Source organism: Orcinus orca, chromosome 15, assembly GCF_937001465.1.
Source record: "Orcinus orca chromosome 15, mOrcOrc1.1, whole genome shotgun sequence".
In the NCBI taxonomy this organism is placed as follows: domain Eukaryota; kingdom Metazoa; phylum Chordata; class Mammalia; order Artiodactyla; family Delphinidae; genus Orcinus; species Orcinus orca.
In genome coordinates this window covers 76,804,967-76,817,197 of record NC_064573.1, presented here as the reverse complement: position 1 = coordinate 76,817,197, position 12,231 = coordinate 76,804,967, and the positions used below count along the sequence as shown (strand labels likewise).

The 12,231-nt window shown below is 37.0% G+C and overlaps 1 protein-coding gene across 3 annotated transcripts in view; it reads left to right on the top strand.

Moving 5' to 3' along the window:
• The window catches only part of MED13L (mediator complex subunit 13L), a 297,018-nt gene that overhangs the window by 231,590 nt on the left and 53,197 nt on the right, over nt 1–12,231 (top strand). For all 3 annotated transcript variants that reach the window (XM_033408782.2, XM_004281470.3, XM_033408784.2), the window contains 4 exons: nt 3,178–3,323; nt 6,201–6,395; nt 6,762–6,950; nt 11,345–11,510. In XM_033408782.2, the coding sequence (XP_033264673.1) occupies nt 3,178–3,323; nt 6,201–6,395; nt 6,762–6,950; nt 11,345–11,510 (696 nt within the window). The remainder of the gene's footprint in view (nt 1–3,177; nt 3,324–6,200; nt 6,396–6,761; nt 6,951–11,344; nt 11,511–12,231) is intronic.

The window sequence follows — 12,231 nt, the reverse complement described above, 5'->3', positions numbered from 1 at the left end:
ATCCTATATGCTGGATAACAGAATCAAAGTCAAAGATGATCTCAGCAGACTTCAACTAAGAGCCGAATGGCGAGATGAAACCCTGTGGATTCCTCTGGTTGGGCCAGCAAGCACACTGCATAAGATGAGAGGCAGGGGCTTCCTTCAGATCTTGCCTCCATTACTTCTGTGTGACACATGGCCCCACATGCAAAAAGCATAAAAGAAAATTGTGAATTCTTTCTTTATCCTGGGGTCATGCCACTTCATTCCCCAAAGGCAACCAAAATTAGTAGGTTTTCAAGTGTATACTTCAGGAGAATTCTACTCTCTAGTGTCAGAGTTGTCCTCCTTGCCCTCTTGTTTCATGTAATATTAGAGAAAAATAAATTTTATAGCTGGAAAAAGATTTATGTACCATAGAGTTCAGTGATTCTCAAAGTGTGGTCCTTGGGCTAGGAGTAGCAGCAGCAGCATCACTGAGAACTTGGTAGAAATGTAGCTTCTTGGGGCCCATCCTGGACCTTCTGAATTATTACTTCTGGGGGGCCCAGCAATTTGTGCCAGCAGCTGATTTTACATATGAGGAAACTATGATCAGAACAGTGAAGTAACATACCAAACATTATATAGTTACTGGTGGCTTCTGTTATATTTCACCCATAACTTGCTCTTTTTCTCGTGTAGTTTTGTCTCTTTTAAAAAAACATGTTTTGTTTTTAAAGTTATCAATATAAAAAATAGGCCATTGATTCACTTCCTACCTTTTTCATTTGTGCTTCTCTGTGTCTTTTGGGACATAGCAAATTCAGATGAATGCTATTTTGAAGTTTTTATCACGATTCTTTAGACTTAGCTGACTTTTAAAAACCAAACCTTAAATCGGCTCCCTGCTATTTTTTACATGCAAGACTTTTTGGTTGTCTCAAGGGTGACCTCTGACTTCTTTTCCAGACTCCTTTCCCATCATGTCATGTCTCTCCTCCTTTTAGAATTTCGAAGCTATATCCTGTTCTCACTGCATCTACTCCTTGCCTCATATTTCCTCTCTTTCTTTTCTCTCTGCACTGAAATCAGCCTTTCATTTGATTTCATCTTCTTAAAGCATTTGGATCTTCCAAATTGAAAAAATTAGTATCCTTTAGCCTTCCCGTGGCATTTTGGGTTTTCTATTTCTGTATTTGTGCTTGGCTTTATTTTGTTAATATGCATTTATATCAATCTTTTGTTAGTTTATATGCTCCTTGAGGACAAGGATCGTGTTTTATTTGTTGTCACTTCAGGCTTCTTGCACCATTCTCCTCACTTACTGGTTGATAGACAAATGTTGGTTGCATTTGTGTTCAGTGGAATGAGAACATACTCTGGGCTGTACTCAGTATCTGTAACTCTAACCAGTTGTCTTATAAATATTCTGATGACTGCATGGGATAGTAGGCACAGTAGGGATAAGTCAGCTCCAACTCCTCCACTGAATTTTACAAATGGAAAATTACAAATCCACAATCAGTTAATCTATATTTTGGTGTTCTTATGTGCCTGGCGTAATGTTGTGCATGGAGGATATGTTTTCAGTGTCATTTCCATAAATAAAGGACAGCACATTTTTACTATTGATACTGCTTTATACTTATGTACATTTAAATTACATGCATTGTTCCTCTTTGTGAACTTGAAACTTAGGTGTATGGTGTTAAGGAGATGTTTAAATTTTTCAAAATTCTTAACAAAATTTTAGTTGGTATCTTAAGATTAAGATACTCTGTTGTGGGGCTTTTCTGGTGGCGCAGTGGTTGAGAATCTGCCTGCCAATGAAGGGGACACGGGTTCGAGCCCTGGTCTGGGAAGATCCCACACGCCGCGGAGCAGCTGGGCCCGTGAGCCACAACTACTGAGCCTGCGCACCTGGAGCCTGTGCTCCGCAACAAGAGAGGCCACGACAGTGAGAGGCCCGCGCACTGCAATGAAGAGTGGCCCCTGCTCACTGCAACTAGAGAAAGCCCTTGCACAAAAACGAAGACCCAACACAGCCAAAAATAAATAAATAAATAAATAAATAAATTTAAAAAGAAAAGATACTCTGTTGTGCTAAATACCCAAATATCAAGACTAGGTGTTTCCTATTGACGAAGCTTCACATTCTAGTAAAATACAAAATTTTCTCAGATCATCTCAACATACTTGTCAAGGAAGAATATATATGCTTCACTGTGGGATAGAGTGGAAATTTTATCATTTTTATTTCAATTTTTCTGTAAAGCGTTATAATTTTATACTTAAATTTTAACTTTTTGAGTAGTACTCAAAGTACACTTTATAATATTTTAGAGAACTTTTGAAAAGAAGGAAATGTTGGAGATGAGTTTTTAAATTGTGGTTGCCTGGAATACAGTGATTTTGGTTCATCAGGAAAATGTTCTTATAAGCTGTCTTGAGAAATGGAGATGTTATGGGTGGCTTAGGACCAAAGTTAACAACTTTGAAAGAATGTGCCACTATATTAATTTTGAAATTATTTTTCTCCAAGACACATCATTTTTATCAATTTTTAGCTAACTGTGTGGAAAATGGAGAAGTGGAATGCTTTAATAAAATTTTGTGATCAGAGGTAAATTGTAAAAATTAAATATAATAGATTACCAGCCCATTTAGAGGCTCATATTACCTTAGCAGTTGTATATGGGGAATTTACATACAGCAGGGTTGTTGATTGCTGTTTTTAGATCAATAATTTTAACCTTACTGTAACATTGTAAGCTTGTAAATTTGATCTTATTGTTATGTCATACCAAACATATGCAGAACTCTTTTGTCATTGTTCTAGAGCCATTTAAAAGGCAGTTCAGATAGTAATACATGAGAAGGTAGAAAAATGTTATGATTCTTCTTCTGTCCTTAGGAGTTTATAGTTGGCATAGGAGACTTTATGCAAAGGAAACAGAAAGCATTCTGCACAATAGCTTTCAATTTCAGAGTGGAACATAACTAATTTTTCTATTTATCTGGCATTTTAAATTTAGTTTGTCAAGTTATTGTTATTTGTCCACAGTCAACTAAAAGTTTGTGCTTATTAATATCATCGGGGCAGGCTTTGCTGGATGGTAATAAAGTAAAGCTGTGTCACATCTGTAGTTCCTGTCTCTAGCACCTGTTTCCTACGAAAATGTAGAGCTGAGTTTCTCATTTTTTCTATTTTAGTGAGCATTTGTCCTGTGCTTTCACATTCTTTCTTCATGGGGAAAGTAATGTATGCACAAGTGTGGAGATTGCCCAACACCAGCCAATTTATTTGATCAATGAGGAGCATATACACATGGCTCAGTCTTCACCTGCACCATTTCAAGGTAAGTAAAAGATGATGTCCCTGCTCTCCACCCTTCCCCACCAAGTGGATAGCCACCTTTCCCAGTAAGGTTTTACAGAATGAGATACTATCTTGAATAGTTAAGCTAAGCAATAAGGATCGATTTCTGAAGAAGAAAGAGAAGACCACAAGTAAGTGATAACAGCTTGCTAGTTTTTTACTGAAAGCTTCTCACATACAACATGGTCTTATGTGTATTGAGGAATAAAATGTGGAGAATTTCCTTTATATCAAAAGAGGCTTAATAAGTATTTGAAAAATGTAATCCAATGAGTAATTGACAAATACTATAAATTAAAGGTTTTCATTGTCCCGTGGTTTTAGGAATGTAATGACTTACAGAAAATTACTGTTAAACTTTGTACTATTTGAAATTTCAACCAAAATCAAATTTCTAGAGTTGTATAGTATGTAGTTTCTTCATTGATATTAATATCTTATTTTCTTTTAATTACAGACTACATTGTTTGTAGGTATTTGGTTGTAATTTAACTTACATTCATATTCTCATTAGTTCTCAACTAATCACCTAGATATCACCAAAATAATGCTATGTCCCTTTTTCTCTAGCTGTGCATTCTAAAGCTTTGGTTTTGTGTTTGGAATTCATAATTTTCGATGAATAACTCTTTTTAAATGTTATAATATTAAATCGAACCATATAGAAATATCTTTTTTAGTTCAATCTAATTTATCAGTTCTAGCGATGTCTGGTTGAAACAGTCTTAGTATATCACAAAATGTAATTAAAAAATGTTTTTTAATAAAATTAACTAAAGTATTTTTATTGATACAATAGTCTGTCAAATGAGTATTTAGCCTCCATATTATTTATGATGGCTTTTTGGTTTCCTACAAATGATTCTGATTTAATTTGATGAAAGCATCTTTTTCTTACCTTAAGGATTATTAAGGTTTTTTTTAAGGTAAAAAAGAACATTGAACCTCATGTAATTGTGTCCTGATTATTGCCTACATTTTCCTCCATCTTGCAACACATTTTAAGCTATTTACTTTATTATTCTGTAATTTTGGATGTTTTGTGTATGAACTACTATGTAATTCGAAATGACCCAATTCTCAAACTGTACACTTAAGAGTTGTACAGTATGTGCATATTTAAAAACTGTGTTATTTAAATACTGTGTCAGGATTATTTAAATACCATGTTTCCTTGTTCTAGAGTCATTTAAAAGGCAGTTCAGATAGTAATACATGAGATTATTTAAATATTGTGTTTCCTTGACTCTGAAAGTGTTGAGGATCATCTGACTTTAGATTTTATTTATTTATTTATTTTTTGGCGTTGGGTCTTCGTTGCTGTGCGCGGGCTTTTTCTAGTTGTGGCGAGCGGGGGCTACTCTTTGTTGCGGTGCGTGGCCTTCTCATTGCAGTGGCTTCTCTTTGTTGCGGAACACAGGCTCTAGGCACACGGGCTGCAGTAGTTGTGGCTCACGGGCTTAGTTGCTCCGTGGCATATGAGATCTTCCTGGACCAGGGCTCGAACCCGTGTCCCCTGCATTGGCAGGAGGATTCTTAACCACTGTGCCACCAGGGAAGTCCCTGACTTTAGATTTTGTCAAGCAAAATAAAAGGATTTACTTATGATAATAGCAGAGGGCATTACTAGTCATGAGGAAAGATAGTATTGGCAATACCAGGTCCCTATAGACTACTTATTTTAAATCTTACTGGTTTCTTACTAATACCTTGAATCATGGAAGACTTTGTGGGGCATTATCCTGCCTATTTCCCATGATTGGTGAGGAGAAGGTACATTCTTAGGGCAGGTGTTGGCATATAGATAATTATAGTGAACATAACCATATTGATGTGGAGATTTCCTAGAAGTGTGAAAACAGGAAAATTGCCCTTGATTATGTGTGTTGGTTAGATCAGTATTTTTATCCCATTTGCATCAGTACGGAACAGCAGAAAGGCAACACGAAATATATGATGTCTACAGCCATCTCTGTCTTGATTGATGTGATACATCATCCAGCTGTTAAAAAAATAAAGCCATCCCCCAAAATGGACTTCCCAGTTAATGCCTATGCTGAGATTTTTTTTATAAATCAGGATTAAGGAGAAGTAACCTTTATCCCCAGAAAAGTGTTATTCAGAAGGTCAAAATACTCACCATGAGACTAAGAACTGGCTGAGTTATACAGTATTACATTAGCTACATTTTTGTGTCTAGCTCAGTGAAAATGACATCAAGGTCAAACAGTGAAAGAATAAGAGAGAGAGGGACTTTGAATCCTTTATTTTGCGTAAAATAAATTTTATTTAGAGTTGTTTAATCAGCAGACCTCCAAAACAGTCATAATTGAAATTATACATAACATTATGTTTCAGACTTGGTACATTAAGGCTTTCCTGCTATTAGATGTTTTATGTATATATTATTTTAAAATTACCTCAAATATTTAGGAAGTCTCAGGAAACCATAGGAAGAATGTTCAAGTCCTAGACTGGTTTTGGGGTATATGTATTGAATGGTCTTCTTCTGTCATGGAAGATTCAGTATTCACATTGTATAAGCTATTACCAAACAGATGTTTATATGCTTTAATGTATAGATAGTTTATATATTGTGTGTTGATATAGCTGTCAGATAGTGTTGTACCTCCCCCATCTGATTTCAAAAATTGATTTGCGTTGAGAGACATATAAATAAGAAGTACTAAAATGAGAAAGTTTTAAAAATTACACTTTAAAAGGAGTTAGGAAATAAAGAGCAATATACATTAAGTGATACTGTGCTTCACTCTAAAAATTACCGTACATGTAGCATTACACTTAAGCAAGAATTATTACTGTGATCTGTAATGTATGTTTCTCCTCTCTGCTTTAGTACTGGTAAGTCCTTATGGCTTAAATGGCACGCTAACAGGCCAAGCATACAAGATGTCAGACCCAGCCACCCGTAAGTTGATTGAGGAATGGCAGTATTTCTACCCAATGGTGCTGAAAAAGAAAGAAGAATTGAAAGAAGAGGAGGAGTTGGGGTATGATGATGATTTCCCCGTGGCAGTAGAAGTAATTGTTGGTAAGAGAAAATATTTTGCCTGAAGAACTTAATTCTATCTTCTTCATCTTCCTTAATTTAAAGAGATAATCATTCAGATTCATCAAAAATAATCTCCATAATTTTCCCATCTTTTTGAATTCTCTTGACACAGTGGTATTTGCTGAGTAGTTATCTTGCCTGAAGCACCAATGGTCCCCGTATTCCAAATGCTATTATGATAATGTTGGAACACATGTTTAAATAGCTATTAACTTATGAAAGGACGAAACCTATCACTTTTGGCAGTACCTAGTGAGCTTTGACTCTGACCACTGGAATAATGAATTTGGCGGTCGAGTGTGAACTTTTTCTCAGGCCTTGTGCTCTCTCTCTCTTGCCTCACAGGTGGTGTTCGGATGGTTTATCCTTCAGCTTTTGTTTTGATCTCTCAGAATGACCTCCCAGTTCCTCAGAGTGTTGCTGGTACCGGAGGCCATATTACAGTTGGGCAGCAGGGACTTGGTAGTGTGAAGGACCCAAGTAACTGTGGGATGCCGCTCACCCCGCCCACCTCTCCAGAACAGGCTGTCATAGGTGAGTGCGGTCCGGGTGTGGAAGAGATCCCAGAAAATCGTGTAGTTCCCTTGCCGTGGAACAGGTGAGAAAACACATTGAGAAATTCCTGGTGGAAGAGATGGAGATAGAGTAATATGGGGATTTTACAAAATGGAGAAAGAAAATTGTAAACAAACAGAATTTATGAGCTCAGAATTTTAATTGTGCCTATATTAGTCTTTACTCAAATTACACAGTTTAATTGTTTCTCGTAAGTTCTCCATGTGCATCTGCTCTTTTATACTGATGTGGGTGCATTTAGGAGACAAGATGTGAGTTTCTTTTCTTTCTTTCTTTTTTTTTTTTTAAAAAAAGGAAAATACTAAATCAGAGAATAGTTGATGCCTTTGCCCAATTGGCTGTTGCCAGCCAGGGACAAGTCTTGGATGAATTCTCTTTCCTTATTATATTATAAAGTTAGTCTAACATCCAGGATTTCTGAATAAATGCCTTGTCCTTTCAATAATGTATTTATCTACAGTAATGACAAATATTAATTACATTTGAAAAATTTGTCAATTTCAACATTCTTCCTTCTTGGAAAAATACAGAAATTGTTTAATTTGGGAGAATGTTGCCTTCTTTGTTGAGTAGTATATATTCTATATTAACTTTTTTGTTGTTGTAGTTGACTTCATTTTAATTGAAAATCTAGTCAATGAGAAAAGGATACTCATCATACTTGAGCTGAAATGAGATTAATTATAGGTATTTAATGTGGGCCGTGTTGGCAGGAGCATCAGAGTAAGTAAAGCCTTGGCTGCTAAACTTTGAAAACAGACTATCAGGCATGATACATGCTCATCATGTGGTGAGTTTCGTGAGGGTCAGATAAGACAGTTTTTCAGAGTTTCTAGCATAGTGCTTGGCATGTAGTGGCATTCAGTAAATGTTCATGGTTAAATAATATATTGGGGAAAAGTATAGACTTTGTGATTGAATCTAATTTTAAAACCTAGCTGTAGTTCCTACTATGTGAGTGACCTTATTTAATTCTCATACTTGCTCTGAACACCAGTTTCCTTCTCTGTTAAATACTATAAAGTTTCCAGGGTTATTATACATATTAGATCATGTACTTGACAGTGCTTGGTAAACAATAAAGCAATATACAAACAGTAGTGTAAGAAATTTAAAGCAGTGCTCAAAACTCCAGTTTCAGCACACAGTATTAAGTTATCTGGAAGGAATTACTCAGATACTGTGTGGGAGACAGAATTGGACAACACGTAGCCTTTGGGTTTTTTGGGGGGGTGGGGAGGGGGAGGGTTTGGCCGTGCCACATGGCTTGCGGAATCTTAGTTCCTCTAACAGGGATCGAACCCCTGCCCCTTGGAGTGGAAGCGTGGAGTCCTGGCCACTGGACCACCAGGGACGTCCCTAGCCTTTGTTTTTAAGAGCCTTGTAGTTACTAAGATGGTGAAAAAATGTACTATGTCCGGCTCTAATATGGTAGAGCAGAGAATTTGGATGATCTCCTATGAAAGGATTTGCTATCAATCAGTTTTTATTAAAACTACTTTAAACTGGGGCTTCCCTGGTGGCGCAGTGGTTGAGAGTCCGCCTGCTGATGCAGGGGACACGGGTTCGTGCCCCGGTCCGGGAAGATCCCACATGCCGCGGAGCGGCTGGGCCCGTGAGCCATGGCCGCTGAGCCTGTGCATCCAGAGCCTGTGCTCCTCAACGGGAGAGGCCACAACAGTGAGAGGCCCGCGTACCGCAAAAAAAAAAAAAACTACTTTAAACTGAAAAAGCATAAAAATACTTGTACAGTTTTTTATAATAATATCATAGAGAAGATATATTTTAAAGAGTCTAGAATTACCAGTATTTTGAAAAAAAAGCTACTGAAAAAAAATTACCAGTATTTAAAATATATTTTAAAGAGTCTAGAATTACCAGTATTTTGAAAAATGTTAATCATATTTCATATCAAAGCTTGGATTTGGATTTTTAACAGTTATACTACATAAGTTGGCATCAGTTTTTGTTTATGTTTGTTTTTGTTTTGCCTGGTACTTAGTGAAATTTGTGTTCACCTTAAAACTGAAGGCCTGCTGTATGCATGATGCCTTGACCTTTGATCAGTTCAGAACTCTAAATCCATAATTCAAAAAAAAGAAGTTTGGGGACTTCCTTGGTGGTCCAGTGGTTAGGACTCTATGCTTCCACTTCAGGGGGCACGGGTTCGATCCCTGGTCTGGGAACTAAGATCCCACGTGCCGTGTGGGGCAAAAAAAAAAGAGAGAGAGAGTAAACCTAAAAAAAAAGTTGTTTTGTTATGGTGGGTTTCAAGTGTACCTTGTAACTATAGATATTCAGATTTCTTCCCTTCTAACTCTGTGTATGTCATTGTGCTAGGCCCTGGGTAAATAAATCTCTTGATGCCTCCTCATTCCCAAAAACAAACAAAACTAAAAGTGACTGATATATTTGTAATAAAATTAATTTGTCCAAGTTTATACATCATAATAATGTTGAATTACAGCTTAGGACTCCTAATATTCCATCAGCAAGAGTCCTGCTCAGCCTTGTCATTCTGCACTTGACTGATGTTGAGCATTGCCGTGTTTTCCTAGACATAGGACAAAGTGGGTTACTTTGCCCCTTAAAATGGCCAAGAGTCTCCTAGATTAGCATAGATTCTCGGAGGGCCAAACAGTTCTGCCTCGTGTGGATAGGTACATTAGCTTGTGTTTTCTGTTTATGGAGATAATTGTGAGAAGAAACATTCAATATGCATTTAACAGCATGGAGTACAGTTCTCATTTAATTCCATATAAGGTCTGACTCACATTTTAGTTAAATCATTAAAAGCTACTGAAAAGCATTTACCCAACTTTAATCAGAAAAGATTTTGTGGCTTGCTTTCCCCGTGCCCTCTCCTGTTTTCGCCATAAATAATTCCCTTATGATACCATGGATTTACGATCTGTTTGGCTGTATTGTAGGGTGTTTGGGGGCAAAGGGCTATGTTATCTACTTCTCTTTGTTTCTTTACTTTGCCTAGTTTTATAATAGGCATTTGAAAATCCACTGTAAAATCAAAATGATTTATTTTGTACCATGAACCAAGTCAGAGGACTTTTAAGATAAAAGGTAGCAATGAAAGATCAAATTTCTTGTCTCCGTTAATTTATCTCACTTGTATTATAACAGTACTTTTCTGGAGAACAAGAAAGTTTCTGTTCCTAAGAATGTAAGCATTGGGGTTTGTTTTTTCTTTCTTTTTTTAAAAAATAGAGCTGAGGGGCTTCCCCGGTGGCGCAGTGGGAAGATCCCACATGCTGCGGAGTGGCTGGGCCCGTGAGCCATGGCTGCTGAGCCTGTGCGTCTGGAGCCTGTGCTCCGCAATGGGAGAGGCCACAACAGTGAGAGGCCCGGGTACCGCAAAAAAATAGAGCTGAGACTAACCATTCAACTCATATAATGGTTGTTTTGCAGTGATACCAAGAATATTAGTTTATGATATAAGGTTGTTTCTTTCTTTTTCACACGACAGTGGAGGCCTTTCAGAGCACTTAAAATTGATTATTTCAATCAAGATGTTTTGCATCGTAGTACTATCAAGAGTAAAACCCACAATATGTTTATGAACTCAAATAGATAAAAGTAGTTGAATCAGAATTTAATACTGGAAATTGACTTCAGTATTTGTCTTGTATGAGATGGAAGTAGTAAAATACTTATAACCAATAACTAGTATTATCAGCAATTATAGTAGACATAGAAAATGGATTGTAACACCAAGTACAGTTGGAAAAACTGAGTGGAGTTGTTAGAGAGAAACCAGTGAATTTTTAATCCTCTGATATAAAATGTTGAGTCAACTTCTTTCAGTGTTTTAGTATTAAGCTTTCATAAGTAGTGTTAGGCATAAGGATGAACAGTTCCACACACAGATTTGAAATTTGACCTTCTTAAGAATTTCTTTCTCTTACCCAGGGCACTGCGTGCAGATGTTACACAGCCATTTAGCTACATGAGCATAAAGCTCCCTCTACTGTTTTGTTCTGCCTTGAGACTTATTTACTGCATTGGGCTTTAAAAATTCAAACGACCCATGCATGTTTACATCTTTAATATTGTCATGTTTGAATCCTCCCATGTAAGTTGTCTCCAATACCTGTGGAGCAGGAATGCCTCTGGATGGATATGCCATTGAGGGTATGTGAGTGTGAGTATTGATGTGATTGAAAGCTATACTGATGCAAATTTACTCATAGCTACAGATAGTGTTATTGTCAGGGGCAGCAGCAAAGTTACATGATCAGTTTCAACAATTAAATATTTATGTTAAATAAGCCAGCAGTCTGTGCACTAGGAGACCTTTTCAGAAAATTCTGACATTCCAAATTGTCCTTCTTTCCTAGGTGAGAGTGGAGGGACACAGAGTGCTGTCAGTCACCTAGGTTCCCAAGATGGGGGGATGATAACTATGCACAGTCCAAAGAGATCGGGGAAGATTCCTCCAAAACTCCACAATCACATGGTCCATCGAGTCTGGAAGGAATGCATCCTCAACAGAACGCAGTCCAAGTATGTTTTTTGCATTCTGTCTGGATTGTGGTTTAGTAACCATGTCTTTTATTACTACATGAAGAGGATCAATCACATTGTGCTGTTGTGTGACCACACCCTGAGGGGGTCACTGGATTGTTAGTTCATCTTTTTGAACATAATAGGGTAAAATTCAAAACAAAGATGTTAAAATAATTTGACTATCCAGGAAAAATTTGAAGTTCCTGATCATCTCAAGATTGTCATGGTGTTCATCTGACATTTTTTAGCACAGCTGGCTCAGAGATTCACTCTGAGTGTCAGGACAGTAATTGTGGGTTTGGTTTTTCCCTGTATACCTACTAATGAATGTTTCCTGTTTACAAAGGGAAATGACCTTCTTTGCCATGTTTTCTATTATACATTAGCCTCATGCTTTAATTGACAATGCATTTCTGAACTGAACTGATGACAATTAGAGGGATGTTTAGTAGCTGCTGTGCTTCTGTTTGTTGACTTGGGGAAATTCTTTTCTTCCCCTACTCAACTTCCCTTCCTTGCCCCACCTCCCTCCCATCCATCCCCTCTGACCTCCCTCCTTCCTTAACATAGTTTTGGAAAAGAAGAGGAATTGATTCTAAGAAGAGATGGCTGGTGATTATTTTAATTGCATGAATGATAATGTCAAACAGTAGTCAGTAAATACTATTTCACTTATCAAGATTTACATAAACATATTCAGCATATTTTCACATCTGTT